Raw genomic sequence first — 19,432 nt, 5'->3', positions numbered from 1 at the left:
CTGTTTGGGTTATTTTATTAACACTCAATACAATTAATAGTTAGCTCTGTATCACAAGGATTGTCATTTAGAAAGTTGGTACGACTAGATCCGATCAATGATGATGAAAACTAGTTTTAGGATTTCTCAATCTCGGTGGTTATTCTTTGATCATTTATTTATGCTTTTCGTGAAAAATCAACTAAATAATTTAATCAAAACTAAATAAATTGAACTTTTTTCAAATTAACTGAACTGATAGAAATATCGGTTAATTTAGTTTTCCATCGACTTAATTGAAATTTTTAATAATATAATTATACATTTCTATCTTACTTTAACTTATATTCGGTTAATTTGAAATTAGAGACTCAGGATTTCTCGGTTTAGGGATTTAAGGTTTGACTTATTCAGTTATTCAATTTAACTAAATTATTAGTTTTAAAATCGAAATTGAACTAAATTAACCGATGTTTTTAAAAAGAAAAACCAAATTTTTGAAAAAAAAAAACAAAACTGAACTTTTAAACTTGATCAGTTTGGTCGGTTAATTTATTTTAACCGAATTTTTGCTCACCCCTAGTGCTAGCTATCTTTGTCCTCTATGTGGTAAAAGGTGATAATGCTCAAGTACCCCTCCACGGGCTGCTCCAAAGCATGTGCAAGGGTGGTAAATTACGGTATTGAACGACCTCTTAAGTGGAAGGAATTTATTCCCCAAGGGAATGAATCCCATGGGATTCGAACCTTAATCCTATGTGACAATTGTGTCACCTGAGTACCAACTCAGCTATGCTCGTGGGGGCAACTATCTCTATCTTTTGTGTGACAAAAGGTAATAATGCTCACCCTAGATATTCCTCCACGGCCTATCCTAAGGTCTGTGAAAGGTGGGAGGAACTTATTGTTGGACAATGTTGTAGCCGGAGATAGAAGGAAAAGATTTGAATTTCTAAAAAAACTAAATTTAGATTTATCTGTTGAGTTGACCTGAGGTGATAATCCAAGGTTGCCAAATAGGGAAGGAAGAGCTGCTTGGGATGACTGAGTTGGCTGAAAAATTGAGTTGTCTTGTATGCTCGACTTCCTACTTTGAGTGTAGACTCCCCACCACAAAGTTTGAGTGTAGACTCTTGACTCAGACTCCAAATGTAAAGTTCGAGTGTAGACTCCCGACTCTCGAGTATCGACTCTGGACTCCGGCTGCAAAGTCTGAGTATAGACTCCCGACTCCCAACTCCCAGGTTTGAGTGTCAAATCCCAACTCCCGAGTGTAGACTCCTAAGTTCGAGTGTCGACTTTTGAATTAAAAGCAAATAAATAACATAAAAATAAAGAAAGGACTCGAGGATTTACTTGATTACAAGTCAAGCAATTGTTGCTAATGTGGCATTGAAGGCGCCTGCAATGAGATCACCCAAGGCTTGGTCTGTTGGGTCTTTTATTGCTGATGAAAAATGGTTGCAGGCAGAATGATGATATACCATCATTTTCAGCTAAGTCGAGGTTAGAGTTAGACTCTATCTCTTTAAGACGAATTTGTCCCGCACATAGTGCTCATGGAATACGACAATCGTCTCCCAAGATACGACTTTTATCTTGCGATAGCAGCACTGCAAATCGCAAGACCTCCGAACCGAGGAAGCTTCTTGAACTCTCCAATGCAAAAATGCAATGCTTGCTTTGCTTGGAAGGAAGTGAGTGAATGAATGAGTATGTGAGACACTTTATTTATACATATGAAAGGGTATAAGAACCTCTTGGTTCAATTAGATCTCATCCATCCATTTCAAAATGGGTGATGTAGATCGCATTCTTTCCTAAGAGGCATACTACCTCTTCATTAGATGCACCCTTTAATCATCTAAAAGAATTTAAACCTTTTTAATTATTTTTCCATTTATAATTTTTAATATGGTTATGGTCAACTTCTGAGTTGACCATTTTTGGACTTCATTGCTTGGGTGTACACGCGCTCACGCAAGTCAATTTGGTTTAGTGCAATCGAGGCGCTAAATTTGCTCTCCCTACACACTCACGCATGAGAAAAAAATCTCTCTTTATTTATTTTGTTAACATTATATATACATGTGAAACAATATAAATCAACAATAGTGTCATGAAACTCCCAATGTGGAATTAAACTCATACACAAAAGAGTCTACTTCTTCCACCTCCTTATTTCCATTCATATTTCTAACACTTATTCCCTAAGGGAATGACTCTCGGAGGATTTAAACCTTACTCCTGTGTGACAATTTTACTATCCGATACCAACTCGGCTTACACCCATGCCAAATTATATATAAATTTTTATAAATAAACATAAATACGGATTATACATAAAATTTAAGATCATATAATTTTTGTTATAGAATTCATTGAAAATTTAATAAAATATTAAAATAGAAATAAAATTTATTCTAGATTTATATAAATTAAAAATTGATTTGATACAAAATTATTAATTCATTTTACTTTAATAAAATATAATATTTAAAAATTTTAAAACAAAATTTAAAATAAATTTAATACCAAATTACATATAATTTTTTATAAATAAAAAAAATACAAAATAGAATTTGAAACAATATGATTTTTGCTTAAAAAATCTATTTAAAATTTAATAAAAATTTAAGGCGGATATAAAATTTATACAAATTAGATACATATTTGCAACGAAATTATTAATATAAAATATAATATTTTTTTTAAAAAATAAGACGAAATTTAAAATAAATTTGATATGAAATGACATATAAAAAATAAATATGAATTATAAAATGAATTTGTTATGATTTTTTTTTCAAAAAATAATTCATTTAAAATTTAATGAAATTTCAAGATAGAAAAAATATTTTAGAATAGTAAAATATAATATTTGGGAAAAAAATTTAAAAATAAATTTAAGACAAAATTATATATAAATTTTTATAAATAAAAATAAATACGAATTATAAAATAAACTTGAGAACCTATGATTTTTGTAAAAAAAATCATTTAAAATTGAATTAAAAGTTGAGATAAAAAAAATCTATCTCAGATTTATATAAATTTATTAGAAAGAAATAAAATCTATTTAAAATTTTTAATTTTAAAGATGGATTTACTAACGTAATTAATAGTCCTTTTTTACTTTAATAAATATAATATTTAGGAAAAAAAGTTGTGTGACAAAATTTGAAATCTCAAACATTTTAATGAAATATAATATTTAGAAAAAAGTTTGAAACAAAATTTGAGATGAAATTTCAAATAAATATGAGTTAGAAAAAACATTTAATACAAATTATATCGTTTTTTATAGTTTAAAATATAATAAAAATTTGGAGAGAAATTTGATTTACAAATTTATCTTATTTTTAAACGGAATTTACAAAAATAAATATAGAGTATAAATGAAATTAAAAATTATATTATTTTTTATATAGTTTAAAATATAAGAATATTTTAGAAGGAAATTTGATTTACAAATTTATCTTATTTTTGAAACGGAATTTTGAAAAATAAATATACAGTATAAATGAAATAAAAATTTATTATTTTTTATAGTTTAAAATTAATAAAAATTTAGAGAGAAATACAAATTTATCTTATTTTTGAACGGAATTGAGATGATTTAGAAATCTGTTTCTAATTTTTTTTCAATTTTAAGAAGTTAGGTTTTCTAAGTCTTTCACTAAGTTGAGGGAACTAAGTAAAAATTTAATTAAATGGAATTAGTCGATTGAACCGATTTTTTTTTAAAATAATAATTATTTTGATTAATTTAATTATATTTTGATATTAAAATTTTTAATTAGGTTAATAAATCACTAATTCTGAATTAACTGAATAAAAAATTAAAATATAATAAAATATATAATTATTTAAAACAAATTAATTAATTTATTGAAAATTTAAATTAACTGATATTTTATAAATTTTATTCGGATTTAGTTGAAAAATATATGATTTATTTGATTAAATAATTTTGAACCGATTGAAGAAGGCAAACTTTTTTATGTACGTTGTTCTAAAATGAATCAGATCTAGGTAGTGACATCATCACTTAATATATTTAAGAAAGAACTATTTTAGAACAATTATCCTCTTGTTATTAATATTATTTTATCATCATGAAAATTTTAAATTAAAAAAAAAATACACTTAGTGTCTCAAGTAAGCCAAATATTCTGGTATCAATCAAATTCCTATTTCAAGAACTGAACTACTATTTTCTTTAAGAAAACAAATTAAAATAAAAGAATAATTCTCACGTAACCGGAGAAGAAGAAAATTAAACGGCAAGCAGCAAACGCAGTGTCCTTTACTCGCGTCCCACTCATTCTCTCCGTCATTAATACCTACTTTTCTGTTGGTGCCTTCTGTCGCGACATGTTTCTTTCAGGGAGAGTAAGTTAAGAGGGTCGCGTTTAAGGAGAGTACGTCTAGGAGTAGACGCCCCAACGGCCGAAAATATGGCAGAGCCCACGTGACCGAAGCATGGCCGGCCGCACTACAGGACACGGCTTCTACGCGATCACCGCGAGGAGGACGGCGAGCGCAATCAGCACCGCTGGCGTGCGGGCAAAATAGAGCGCGGCGCCGTCGCTGGATTGACTGCCGCCCACGTATACCATCGTGTTGTTGCTGATGGCGGTGCTCGACGAAACACCCACCGCCTGCGGGTTCAAGTCCGACGATTTCTGGCTGTGGGACAACAAAAAAAGAAACACTTTTGTTAGAAAGCAATCAATTAATGGTCAACTATGGAAGGCAGCCGTCAAGAAAGTGACTTGTGGTGCTGACCTTGTGGTGCTGGGGCAGAAGGTGATGATGTAGTTGGTGGAGCCGGTGGCACAGGTGAAGGTGGAGGTGGCGTCGTCGTAGGCGTAGCTGTACGCCCTGGGGCACGCGTTCTTGAAGAATTGCGAGTAGGACGACGGCCTGCACGTGTTAGGGTTGCCGTAGTCGCCGCTGCAGCAGTACTCCGGCGTCCCGAAGGCCTCGCACGCGCTCTTGCACGCCACGCCCTCGCTGCCGCCGTCGCTGCTCGCGAGGACCACCTTGAGGTCCGACGGGCACAGGGCGTTGAGGTCCACCAGGCACCCCGTGGAGCTGCACGTGCCGCCGGAGCCGCCCTCCGGAACCACCAGCATCGGGAGGTTGTACCCGTCGACGAGGCTGACGTCGAAGAAGTCCATTCCGCCGCTTCCGTCGAGCGTGAACTCCGCGAGGGTAGCGGGCGGGGTGGCGCCGCTGCCGGAGCACTCGACGGCGCCCGATCCGCAGTCGCCGGAGGCGCAGGTAAACTTGCCGGTGGCGTCGGTGGAGCAGTGGGTGCGGCCCCAGAGGCGGCCGGACCACGCGGAAGGCGCTTCCAGGTTGCGCGATTCGCCAGACTGCAGAGCGAAGCCAGTGGTCGGAAGCGGCTCGGTGCCGGCGCCGGAGAGCAAGCCGGGCCAAACGGTGTACTGGCAGTTGTTCGTCAGGGTGAACGTTGCGGCCAAAGCCCCTGAAAACAGAGCACGATTAGTAAAATAAAAAAAAGGAGAAACAGAGCACACGATTCATAAGAAACAGCAAAGAATTCACCTTCAATCGACAAGACAGCGAAAGCGAGAACGACCAAAACTCCGGCCATCTTGATCGCGGAAATAGAAGACGTGGAGCAGTTTGAGTTCGTTCTCCCGTTACCACACCCTGATCAGCTTAGCTGAGATCAGATGGAGAAAACAGGGAGAACTCAGGTTTAAGGGGAATTCTTCAGCAACCGGCGTGGCAGTGAATTTATAGAATTTGCGAAGGTCGAATAGTCAAATAGATGATGAACGTTGTGCTATGGAGTGAAGACACGTGGAAAAGCTGACCAGGATTTGACGATGCAGGACCATCGACGGCGTTGATTATCGTCGGCCACACGTGCAGCAGATCATGGCCCTCGAGCTCGATGGGCGAGTAGGATTATAACGTTTAGCTTTAGCCGTTAGAAGCTTTCCTCTGCTTTTGGCCTGCGCATACTTGAGGATCGATGAGGCAGTTTCATCGATCTTCCATGTAATAAGCGAATTCCAGTTGCAATAATCAACAATAATTTGGGAGTTGTTATTGAAGTTTTAGATTTGAGATTTTTCTTCAGCACAAGACATTCAATTAATTGACCAAAGGGACTCATTTCATTTTACTAAATTACTCTAGTGCTGTATTTAAAGAAGTGATGTTAAATTTCAAAGAAGAATATCTCTATGGTGTTAATCTTTAAAATATAGTACCATAGTACTACTATTTACGAGAGAGCTTATTTAGAAATCGATGATATCACCCTACGGATTGATGGATTGACATAGTTAGTAATTATATGAATAATTATTTTAATAAATTTTAAAATTAATTCTTAATGGATGTAAACACCGTCGTTTTATCATATTTTTTCTCCGACGTCAACCAAATCTTTTTCTTTTTCTTGGAAGTTTCCCCAATTTTCTTATTTTCAATTTAATCCGATCTGGATCTGACAATATCTGATACCGATTGCTCTCCTGATTAATCGGAGCGATCAACGACCAGTCAATGTCGCCGTCACCTTTGAGTTTTTGACCTTGTTCCTAAAGAGAAAAATCCTTGCCCGTTGACCATGGCACACGGATCTCTCGTGTGGGTGGACTGACGAATCCAAGTTCCCTTGGGCGACAACTGCCATGGCCAACCGTTTACCAGTCTAGTTTGAACAATCAGCTCTGTTCAGCTGAATCAGTAAACCCGTTCTTATTAAATCAGTTTTCCTCTCTCATTTTTTTTTAATAATTTAATCGAAAAGATAAATATGACCTTATCGGTTCCAACCCAATCCAGATTGTCAAATAAGAATCCAATTCCCATTCATTAAATGGAGATGAAACATGAGCAACACATTTCTTTTTTCCCTTTCTGAATGAGTTGGTAGGCAGTGACTTTCACAGAGTGTGTTCCTCGCTGCTTCTTTTTCAGAGCAGGCGCTGGACTTTTCCTGTCCGAGTCAAACTTCCAGGGAGACCATTTCCCCCTATATGATTCAAATTACTAGATTCTCCAATTGATTACACAGCACAATGTCAAAGCTAAGTGGAGTGACAAAAATGTTATCTTCAAATACATTAGTTTAATTAATTTGATCCTCCAAAGTTAGTTAATGTGAAATGGCAAGCAGAAGCTTCTGGTTTGAATTCATCCATTATCCAGACTATTGAATTAAGAAGGCAGTTGAGAAACGTAAAGTAAGAAGCATGTATGTTGCTTCTTAGCTCTACTTCATTTTCAACGGTAGCTGAAAGTACTGTAGTTTAATTGATTAATATGAACGTCTAAGTTTAATCTGACGTGTAATTTTGAAAAAAAAAGTACAATATGAACACAGCTTGATCTACCCAAACCGACGAGAATCAATTGATTAGCAAAGCACAAGTCTGAACAGGTTAATTATCTGAAAACTGTTAATCAAGTTTGATTAACTACATAGGTAACTTTTCCTCTCCTCTCCTACTATCTTATGAGTATACCCTCCTACCAACAATTGAGGTCTAAGATGGTCCACAGTAGTAATAAGGTAGTACTTGACTGCGAACATCCATTTGCATCCCGGTATAGATTTGTCAGAAGGAAAAGCGACAAGTTTCCTATTGCGTTGTTCAACTACTAGAGGGAGCTACAATCGAAGGCATTGGAGATATCTCACTAGACGAGGCGGAATACTGAATTATGATTCTTTGATTGTACTCGATATCGATGGACGTTCATTGCGCTCATCTACAAGGAATTAATGCATAGTGGAAATACACATAAAATAAGTACAAATAAAAAATAAACACAAGTGCAAACCAATTTTATGTGGTTAATTTGGAATCATCGATTTCTACTCCACTGCTTATCGTCCTAGCTATAGCATCACCATCTCTCTCCTTGTCTAAGCATTTATGAAGAAGAAATCTCTTACAATTTTTGTTCTTACAAGCAACACAAGACACAAACACAATAGATATAATAATACCGATTAAATCTAAAGATGATCAGCTTAGTCCTATTGGGACATGTAGCGAGTTAAGGGATGAATAACTTCGATCGCTTTTTTGAATTAGATTTGCAACAAAAAACTTAAAGAAATGTTAACACCTTCATTTTACTCGATATTCACCTCCTCGAGGTGACTAATCCAAGGATCCACTCTTCACTCTGACATATGCACTATGAAAATCTTCTTCCCGGAGGTGGAGAAGCCTCGTACAAGTTCAAACATGAGAATATAATAAGAAAAACAAGAACATAAATACCAAATACAATTGAGAATGAGTTTTATGGTTTAAAATGAAGAACCTTGTATTGCTTGCTCTTTTCTTGCTTTGGATTGCTTTTTAGTGAATGGAAATGCAACAATACTTTGCTCCAAAACTTTCAAGAACCGGCTGAACCAAGTGTTGTTCAAATCTTTACAAAAACCCATTTTCTAGGATTACTTTGACATCTCCTAATCGATTGGTTTATCCCCAATTGATTGTCACATTAACCTGTTTGTTCAAAACCTACAGAATGACTCTTTTTCGTCAATCTAATCGATTGGTGAGACATATTAATCGATTTAGCATTTGATTGCCCCAATTGATTCAAATGTTTTTTGTTCTCGCAAAAACATTGCTAAATTGATTGTCCTAATCGATTGACATTTGCCTTAATCGATTGTCCCAATTGATTACAAAGTTTTATGTTCACGAGAGAATCACTACCCAATCAATTAGCCTAATCGATTGACAGGACTGAATTGATTGCTCCAATTGATTCTAAGCATTTTTGATCTAACGCAAAAACTCCTTAATCGATTGACCCAATTGATTAACATGAGCCTTAATTGATTGACCAATCAATTCCTAGCCTTACTATACTTCACGAAAAGCACTCAATTAATTGACCTTGGACTAATCGATTGCCCAACCCTCAAGTCATCCGTGACTCATTGGGACTTCCCATTGTCTATCTTCTGATCAACCTTTACATGTCAGGGCTTTTGCATAAAATGTCCAGTCAACCTTTGACCCACTTAAACTTTTCATCTCGTGCTAACTTCCCGTTAGACTTTCGATCACAAAGTATCCAAACAACCTATGACTCACTTGGACTTTTCTATTGCCTAGCTGCGCTAGGACTTCCATTGCCTAGTTTCCAACTAAGTCTTCACTGGCTCGCCCCGCTAGGACTTCCACTGCCTAGTTCTCAACTACATCTTCATTGCCTAGTCCCACTAGGATTTTCACTGCCTAATTCCCAACTAAGTCTTCACTGACTAACTCTACTAGGACTTTCATTGCTTAGTTCCCAACTGGGTCTTCACTACCTAAGATCGCTAGGACTTCTCCTGCCTAATATCACTCACTATTGCTTTTTCATTACCTAATCTCCAGTTAGAACGTTCCATTGCCTAACATTCAGTTAGGACTTCCCATTGCCTAACCTCCGGTTAGGACTTTTTAGACAAGTATCCGGTCCTCCCTTGACCCACTTGACTTCTCTATCACAGATTATCAAATATCGAAACTCAAGCTCGAGCCAACTCGAGTTTAGCCAAACTGGTCAACCTTGACCTAAGGACGATTGCACCAACAAATCCCATAGAAGTTTTCCATCGACCACTAGGTAAATCAAGAAGTACTCATGGAAGCCCATCCAAGCTACCAACTTTTTTAGGTTCGTCGTCCCACTGAAGAAAAATTCTTATAGCATGTTGTAGCTGGGATTCAAATCTTAGATATTTGGTTAATCACTTAGAGGGTCTAACCACTGCACCATAGTCTCGGGGGAAAAACAATTGATACAATGACCAATAAGAACAAAGGAAAAGAAATAACTTTACAATAGTAAATCTTCATTTGGATTGTTTTGGTTTGACTCTTCAAGTTTGTAAATGCAATAACACTCTCATACAAAACACCCAAAATCAACATCAAAATTTTCCACAAACTTCTTTCTTTATACCTTTCAAGTTGAGGTTGATTTCTACTTAATAGTTAACTGATGGTATCCATATCAATCAGTTGCTCAACTGATTTTGAATGTGTATCTATATAATGGTTCTTTCCAATTCAGATTTGATCTTAATAATCAATTGTTAATGTTCATCGATCGAGTGATGCTCAATCAATCGAGTGTCACATTGCCTAGTATTCAATTAACCTCAACCTTCTAGAGTTCCTTTTCCTATCATTTGATTAATTTTGACTTTTTGAGACTAAAAATTGTCGAACATTCAATCCACCTTGTTCTATCATGACTTCATCTTTGCCTAAAATCCAGTTAATTTTGGCATGTCGAGACTTTATTATTATCTAACATCCGGTCCTTGATTTGTTAGGACTTCATTACTATTAAAACATTCGAGCATCCTTGACTTATTTAGACTTCCTCATTACTAAGTGACTAGTAAATGTTTATCCACTTGGACTTAACCTCTCATGTCAGATGTTCAATCCTCGATAACTCACTTGGAATTTTCTTCTTATGTCAAGTGTTCAGTTCTCCATGATCCACTTGGATTTTGCTTTCCATGCCAAGTATTCAATCCACTTGGACTTCACCCTACCAAATCCAGATTGTACTTTCAATCTCTAAGTGTTCAACCAATCATGATCCACTTGAGCTTCTTCACTATCAAGTATCCGATTTATCTTGATCCACTTGACTTTTTGCTTGATCAATCTCGGTCTGTCTGACTCGAGGTCGATTGCTCCGACAATATTTCTTTCCAACAAACTCTTTTTTTAATTGACGTCTTGCCCTCGTCAACAAATATATTGATATAAAATCAAACCCCAACTCGAGTTAACTCGAGTTTAATCAAACCAAGTTTGATCGATTTTGTCAACCTTAATTTGAGGTTGATTATACTAACAATATGGAAGGGTATGAGCTTGACAATTAGGAGCCGTGGATATTTTGTTGCTCAACAAGATACATTAGCATGATGTCTTTGAAACCAAACGAGGAATTAAAGGATCGATGAAGGACTTTGTGTGGCATTGATGGCTGAGTGAGCTAGGTCTCTTGCTTATGAAAGTCTTTGTCACGTGTTGGCCACAATGCGGCACCACCGAAGGTATGTGCATCCCAAACCAGACGTAGGCAAGCGTCAAGCAAAATCGGAGGAAACTTGATCATCAGTTTGAACATACAAATTAAGATCCAAAACAAAAACATGATATACATAAACCTCCTTATCGGCAGGAAACATCAGTTTCACAATTTAGCGTAGCAAAAGGCAACACGGGCACCTCTCTCCCGTACTCGAGCAGACGCAATGATAGCTCAGCTGCGGACTTGCCAAATAACACGAGGAAATTAAAACACGTTGAAGTAAACACCAAACGTATATAGAAGCAAGTCTCCAATTGTCCTCTGCACTCGGAGTCAAAAGTACTGTGGATGATATTGATGGATGATATCATTTTTTATGTCCTCTCGGGTGGTATGTAATGACGGAGTCAGTCCGGATGATGTTAACTCCGATTTCGATACAGATGCTAAAACTTGGGCAAGTCTCCTCTTTGTCTTTAATTTCTCCTTTTTTTTCTCTACGATAAAATTGATCTTTTTTCTTCTCATAACCGTTAGGCACTTGGGCTGGCTCCACCCTTGGTGGTAGGATGGTTAAGATATGAAATTTTAAGATTGAAATTCAGTATGTCCGAGTATATATTTTTTTGATGTCTTAATCCTATCTATTAATGATTAGTAGTCATCCGTAATTTATTTTTTCCATGTTAATCTAGGGATGAATTGATAATAACACTGAGACACGAATGAATCATCTTTTCTCACGTGATATAATTTTTACTTTAAAAATACCATGGATATATATAATTAATTAGTGCCAGTTTGCCAACTCCAATTAAACATTTTATTGACTGATTAATAGTTAATTACGCACCAATATCATTACTGAGGAGGAAAGGAATATAGGGGGGTATATTTTGTCGAGGAGTTTCCGACAAGGCGTATCCGCGTATGAAGAAAGCGTGGGATAGTGCGTGGTGCCAAGTAATTAAAGCAAAGGCGATGAGCTCGGTTGAGCTGGCGGCTGCCGCCAGTTCAGTGTGTGCGTTAGCTGTTAATTGAAGCTTTATTACATTTGGTTCTTATCCACAATGCATGAATGTGGATTTAGTGGAAATGAGCCAAACCTTGTGAGAATCGATGGAACTTTTCTTGTACAATGAATTTGACTTTTCAGATGGAAAAGGACACTACGAGCTGTGGATATTATTTTAAATTATAGAAACTGAAATGTAATATTAAATTGAATGAAAACGTTTTATTTTTTTTTATCCGTGACTAAAAAAAATTGTCTAACATGAAATTAGTGATCCTTAATTAAATATTGACCATTTATTAATGACTAATTTTGTAACCGAATTAAATCTTGTTATTAATTTGGGGTCGAAATTTAATTTGATCCCTAATTGAATATTGACCATTAATTAATGACTAATTTTGTAACCGAATTAAATCTTGTTATTAATTTGGGATCAAAATTATTTTCTATGCCTAGCTAGGAGGCTAGGGTGCGGACAGAAACTAGGCATGCTTTTAGGATTTAGGACTTAGTGATCGAAATTAAATTTAATCCTAATTTAGGATCCGAAATTAAATTCAATGCATAATTTTATGACCGAATTAAATTTAGTAATCAAAATTAATTTTGGTCCCTAAATCAGGGACCAAATTTAATTTTGGTCCATAATTTTTGAGACCAAATTAAAGCCGATCACTAATTTGGGGTCAAAATTATTTTCGGTCCCTAGCTAGGAGGTTAGGGTGGTAGATGGAAATTACATATGCATTTAGGATTCAGGGCTTAGCAATCAAAATTAAATTCAGTCCCTAATTTAGGGACCGAAATTAAATTTGATCCCTAATTTACAAAGCGAAATTAAATTTGTTCCATAATTTTGTAACCAAATTAAATTTGGTCTATAATTTTGGACCAAAATTATTTTCGATCCCTAGCTAGGAGGTTAGGGTGGCAGACGAAAATTGCGTAGGATTCAGGATTTAGCGATGAAAATTAAATTTGGTCCCTAATTTAGGGATCGAAAATAAATTTGGTCCCGTATTTTCATTCCCTAAATTCAGTCTCTAATTAGTGATCGAATTAAATTCAGTCCCTAATTTAGGGACCAAAATTAATTTCTGTCGCTAATTTAGATGTGAGAATGGTAGAAAAAATTTCGAATGCGTTGAGGATTTAGCGGTCGTTATATTTATGTTTTAATGTTTAGAGCTAATTTATGGTTTAATTTCATATTTACAATTAAGTTGATAGTCTTTTGAATCCTTTTTCTTTGTGGACGCTTTGTGTGTTCAACTCAATATTGAAATTAAATCCAATTGCTAAATTTAAGACCGCCTATGCCCAATTTGTGGAATTCGCCTCATAATTTAAAGAGTAAAGTAATTTAATTGCGCCATTAAATTAGCGACCACATGAAGCGCCCACGAAGAAAAAAGATTCGAAATACTATCAAAATGAAGTTTTAATTAAGGAACATGCTCCGATAATATCCCATGACACGAGCATGTTCATATAGAAGCAATCGGGTACAAAATAGTAGTAAAATGCTCCCTAGTAGAATCCACTAGGGGAAGTCATGCAGGCACGACATGAGTCTTGTTACATTATGAACCAAACTTCGAATGATCATAACTTTTGGTTCGATTTGAGCCATGGGTCATACCTCATATGAAAATGTAGATAATTTAAAGATATATAACTTTGATTCATAGTCCAACCCGAGAAAACCTAGTTTAAGAGTTGAAAAATCCATTTTGGTGGAGCTATGTACATATGTAAAACTTGATAGTTTGGGGAAGTATAAAAGAGTCAAGCAAACCCTTGCTTAAATCATCTTGGACTAGGGGACTTCACCTCCCTCATTGGGAGAGGGTTTCCCCTCTAAGGGAAATTCTAGAGATGTCATCTTCATCCATCATAATGATCCATCCACCTCTGTCACATGGAACCATTCCGAAGACACCAGAAATCTTCTCCCTAAGTATTTTTTTACCTCTATTCTCTGTTTTGACTGTATGAATGTTTTTATTAGTGTCTTTAGTTTGTAATTACCTTGCAATGAAGTAGTTCTCTTGATTCTAGAGTAGGGATTAGCCCCTTTGATATGTAAATACTATTCTATTTAATCTATTGAGTTTGCATGTTACCTGTTCGATGAAATGTGTATTAGTGGTCTGGATCTACTATGTAAGCATGATCTCGATTTTGAGAGTCATGAGATTCGTATACCACAGGGATTTAGGGATGGACCGAGAGGGGAACCCAATCCTTTGACTCGTAGACAATTGAGACATGGAGAGTCGGCTACAAGAGTAGATCAGTATGTCGCGAGGAACCCTAGGCTAACGTAGAGCTTAATGGATCAATCCTAATTCATCATCACATAGTAGGAGAGCGGTTATTTAGAGGTTATGGGATCCCGTGACAGAGTCTCCTTAGGAAGAGATCTCTAATTTTGACTGTTCTAAAAGTATGCAATAATTGAAGTTGATACTCCAGTATAGTTCTAAAAGTTTATATTGAATATAAAGGTTAGTCTACCTACACAAATCACCATTGAGGATAGGAAACCAAATATATATTATTCATTTACAATCATTTGGATGAAACCTAAGTCCTAGAATCACTTCACCCTTCACTCACTTCTCTGACTCAGCTCACTTTTCTGCCCTCTCTTAATTCTCTCTTGCTCGCATCTCTCTCTCAACTCTCTCTTGTTCTCCCTAGCTTCTTCATAACTTCAGCCACCCATGATTCTCTAGATAACTTATTTTTCCTCTTTGATTAGTACTTGATTCATATTCCTGGTGGGATCGATATCTTTTTATTACTTGATGATATTTCTGTGCACTTGTGGACTTATCACCACCATGCATCTGATACTAGATGGTTAAATCCAAATGAATACTATGTAGCAAGAACATACATACTCTTGAACTGTGATGAGGTCAACCCCTACTTAAAATGAGTTAACTTCTAATTTAAAATATTTGTCCCGTTATGTTTGTTTGTCATACCATATGTAATTTATAATTACCTTCCTTGATAGCTTGTACAAACAATAACTACAACTAGAAAATTTATCAATAAATGCAAGTGAGGTAGAGAAGAAGATAGAGATGGAATTTCTATTGGTGTAGGGAGCACTAGACGATCGAATCTACATTTTGATAATGGTAAAGGGGTTCAAAGTTAAGATATCTTATTGTCTGACAAGTTGAACTAAGTGCATAGGAAAGTCCTAATTGATCTTAGGCAAAGAAAAGTCCTAGCTACAGTTATGCTGGTGGAAAGTCCTAATTGTGGTTAGTCAACGAAGTCTTAGTCTGGAGGACTAGGTGAAGTCTTGGTGGGTTGAGGACTTTAGGCAAAATCGTAGAGTCGAGGACTCTAGGTGAAAATCTTGGGGGTCGTGGACACCAGGTGGAAAACTGGACGGGTCATGGATCATATGTTCAACATGAAATTTGAAGTCTTGGATGTTGAACAAAAGTTCAAACAGTCTGGAGGATCGGTCTGGCAAACGGTAATTTCTCCTGAGAGGAGTAAGTGAGGATGTGTTCCCTGAAAAGGGAACAGTAGGCGTCGGTACGACCTAAAGTTTCAATGAAACTCAAAGTCAGGACCGGATAGTCCGAATGCTGTCAAAATCATACCTTATTTATATTATTTTGTCTGGACTAACTTTATTTTGTAGAAAATGAAGTTACTGGAAAAAGCTGGTTTGAGCACCCGGGAAGGCTTGCCTAGAGCAGGGTGCCTAGCCAAGCGCCCTCTCGGCTCGAGCGCCCGAAGTGTTTCCAAGCACTCGGATGGCCGAAAATCTATCTGCGCGGCGAGTTGAAGCACGCTGATTGACAGACCTACATTAATGTCTAGGCGCCTAGAGACAAATTTCGACGAGAGCACGCTATGTCAACCCTGTGGGGGCACCTTGGGAGGTTCCAGGCACCCGGAGTGGGCTATAAAAGGAGGATTCAATCATCACCTCAACAATAACATTTTGAACATCTTCCACTTATTATATATACTGCTTAGAAAACACCTCCATGACTCCCGAAAGTTGATCCAATGACAACTATGTTGAAGATTTCTTCCTCTTAGTCATCGATATTTTCTTTAATTGTTCATGTTACTTATACATAATTGTAATTACTTTTGTAATTTTTTCAGATTGATAGTGATTGCCCAACGAAAGTGATCGATAATTGCGGGCCTTGGAGTAGAAGTCGTCATAAACTGCGAACCAAGTAAATCAAAGTGTTAGTAATTGCTTGTCTTTCTTTCTGTCTTTATTCTGCTGCTTATCTCTTGAAAGTTTTTAAACGAATGTGAAAGCCACGAGCGTTATTCACCTCCCCTCTAGCACGTCTCAATCCTACAATTGGTATCAGAGTGAGGGCGCTTTGAATTGGTGAAACCACTGATCGAGCAGGGGTTTCCCTTTTGAAAGAAAAAAAAATCTAGATCATATTTTATTAGAAATATCATGATGTGTTTGCATGGGCAACCCACGAGCTCCCGGGTATCTCTCTAGCAATAATGCAACATGAGTTGCACGTCCAACCAGACGCTCGACTAGTAACACAAAAGAAAAGGGACTCCAGCTTCAAGCAAAATTAGATTATCCGAGTGGACGTAGAGAAGCTGTTCGAGGCAGAACATATCTGAGAAGTACTATTCCCGGCTTGGCTTACCAACATGGTGTTGGTATCCAAACTGGGAAATAAGTGGCGAGTCTGCGTCGATTTTAGAGATCTAAACAAAGCCTACCCGAAAGATTATTACCCTCTACCACACATCGATCATGTGGTGGACTCTGCATCTGGATGTGAGTTGCTATGTATGCTGGACATATATCAAGGATATCACCAAGTCCTTGTTGGGTTTTTCGGGCCGCGAAAACCGCTTTTCGCGTCGCGGAAACCCCGAATCGCCCAAGCCACGGATCTCGTGCAAGGTAAAACTTTCGAAAAATGCGAGTACGAGTTTAAAACACGATCGACTCTTAGATCTACGAGGGAAAAACATTTACCCTTGATGCGTGCCCTTCGCAATCCCGCAACGTCCAAAGGTAGCCGGATCTCGAGACCGTCAAGCGAACGGTCCTCTAGCGGTATCCACACGAACAAGGAGTGGTCTTCTACCACTCAAAGATGGAGAGGAGAACCCACAAGTGTGCTAGCACTTTCTAGGGCTCTCGGGTTGGATCTAAAAGGTGAGAAAGGAGAGAAGGGAAAAGGAACTCACACACTCTTCTAGGTACTCTCCTTTTGTGACCTTCACACCACCTAGTTGCTTGGAATCAACTCTCACTTCTTCTCCACCATGAAGCCACGACCATTAGCAGGCTAGAGAGAGGGAGAAGCACCCAAGGAAGAAGAAGCATTGAACACCATTCAATTTCCACCAAATGAAAACCTCTCATCACTTAGTGTGGCCGGCCACCACATGTGTAACCCCCACATTAATGTGACCGGCCACATTAAGAGGATTAATGGTGTGTAACCTCCATGAGGTGGCACACCATTATATAAGGGGATGATGTGGCATGCCATGTAGGATGAGTCATCCTCATGATGTGGCAATTCATCAAGTCAAAACTTGATGTGTCAACCTCTATTTGGTCAAGTCAAACTTGACCAATGCTCTTCCTTGTTGAGTTAAATCCAAGCTTTGATTCAAGTCAATTTTAATTTAATGAATCTCAATTCATTAATATAAATTGACTCATAAATCAAATTTAAATTAGACTCATTCAACAATTGAATCTAATTGAGTCTAACTCAATAAGTCTAATTTGAATCCAATCTTTGATTCATCATATGAATCTAATCCTATTGGTTCATCATATGAACCTAATCTCCATGCACATGTTCTTTGTGTGTGACCCAATAGGTTCTTGTAACGTTGGCAATGTTATAAACTCCTTTAAAAACATAAGCAATGAGCGGCATCTAGCAATGCATCATTGCTACCCAAGTTACAAGAAATGTTGAGATCGAACATCACATTGTGACTACTAATTGTGACTCCTCACAATATGTGACAAGTGTCCTTCTATCCTAGACATCTAGATTGATCAATGTGAGGCATAGACCGTGTCATCCTCTGACCAATCTAAATCTTGAACTCCGAGTAGACTCACTCAATCAAATGAGCTCAATATCTCATATTGACTCATTTGGGTATGGCCATACACTTCGTGATCTCACTCTATCAAGAATATCGATGTCTCTCCCGTCATATAGGAGGGATAGATCCCATCTACATCACTCACATCCCTCTGCATAATTTGTTATATACCCAGTAATCGCCTTTATAGTCCACCCAGTTACGGGTGACGTTTGACGAAACTAAAGTACATAACTCCTTATGTAGGGATCCATGGTGACTTCAGGTCTAAGGACTAATAGTCATACTAATAGCCACATGAGAAAGTATATGACACTCATATAACGATCCATGATACTTTCTCATGGCGGGTCATTCAGTATACATTCTCTAATGCATACCCATGTGTCAGCTTGATATCTCTATATCCATGACTTGTGAGATCAAGTCATCGAGCTGACTTACATGCTAGTCTTATTGTATTAACATTGTCCCTGAATGTTAATACTCGACTAGGAATGATTTAGAGTAGTGTTCCCTATATCATCTCACTATCGATTCAACTAATCGATTGATATAAGTATGAACGTTCTACTCAAGGACGTTACTATACTTATTTTATCTGACACTAATACAAATAAGCATAATAACCAAAAACCAATGCCTTTATTAATATACAAAAATATGATATACATGAGTCCATACAATCATCAAATGATCGGCTCTAGGGCTCTAACTAACAGTCCTGCCCGCTAAGAAGGACTAAGAAAAAGTCAGCTTCATCACGACAGATGGAACGTACTGCTACAACATCATGTCACTCGATTTGAAGAATGTTGGGGCTACATATCAAAGACTTATGAACATGGTGTTTTAGCAGTTGATTGGTCAAAATATGGAGGTATACGTCGATGATATATTAATAAAATCCCTCCGAACTATCGAATTGTGTGCAGATATTGAGGGAACATGCCAGACCTTGAGAAGATATAGAGTCAAACTTAACCGCAATAAATGCTTGTTTGGGGCTAAGAACGGATACTTCCTCGGCTATATCGTGACCGAGCAGGGAATATAGGCTAATCCCAACAAGGTGAAAGCACTCCAAGACATTCCCCCGCCGTGCAACTTAAAGGAAGTTCAATGGCGGACCAGACTAGTTACCACTCTATCAAGATTCATCTCAAAATATTATGATCATAGTTTGTCGTTCTTCAAAATTCTACGCCATGCCACTAAGTTTCAGTGGAACGCCGAATGCGACAAGAC

At 37.1% G+C, this 19,432-nt stretch overlaps 1 protein-coding gene across 1 annotated transcript; it reads right to left on the bottom strand.

Moving 5' to 3' along the window:
- Nucleotides 1–4,136: 4,136 nt before the first annotated feature.
- Nucleotides 4,137–5,712, bottom strand: LOC122028447 (thaumatin-like protein 1). The gene is made up of 3 exons (XM_042587337.1): nucleotides 5,557–5,712; nucleotides 4,771–5,476; nucleotides 4,137–4,671 (listed from the first exon to the last, which is right to left on the bottom strand). The coding sequence occupies exons 1-3, from the start codon at nucleotides 5,603–5,605 to the stop codon at nucleotides 4,494–4,496; spliced, it is 933 nt and encodes a 310-aa protein (XP_042443271.1). The 5' UTR covers nucleotides 5,606–5,712; the 3' UTR covers nucleotides 4,137–4,493.
- Between the last annotated feature and the right edge of the window lie 13,720 nt (nucleotides 5,713–19,432).

Source organism: Zingiber officinale, chromosome 1A (assembly GCF_018446385.1).
Source record: "Zingiber officinale cultivar Zhangliang chromosome 1A, Zo_v1.1, whole genome shotgun sequence".
NCBI lineage: Eukaryota > Viridiplantae > Streptophyta > Magnoliopsida > Zingiberales > Zingiberaceae > Zingiber > Zingiber officinale.
This window is presented reverse-complemented; position numbering and strand designations above follow the sequence as displayed.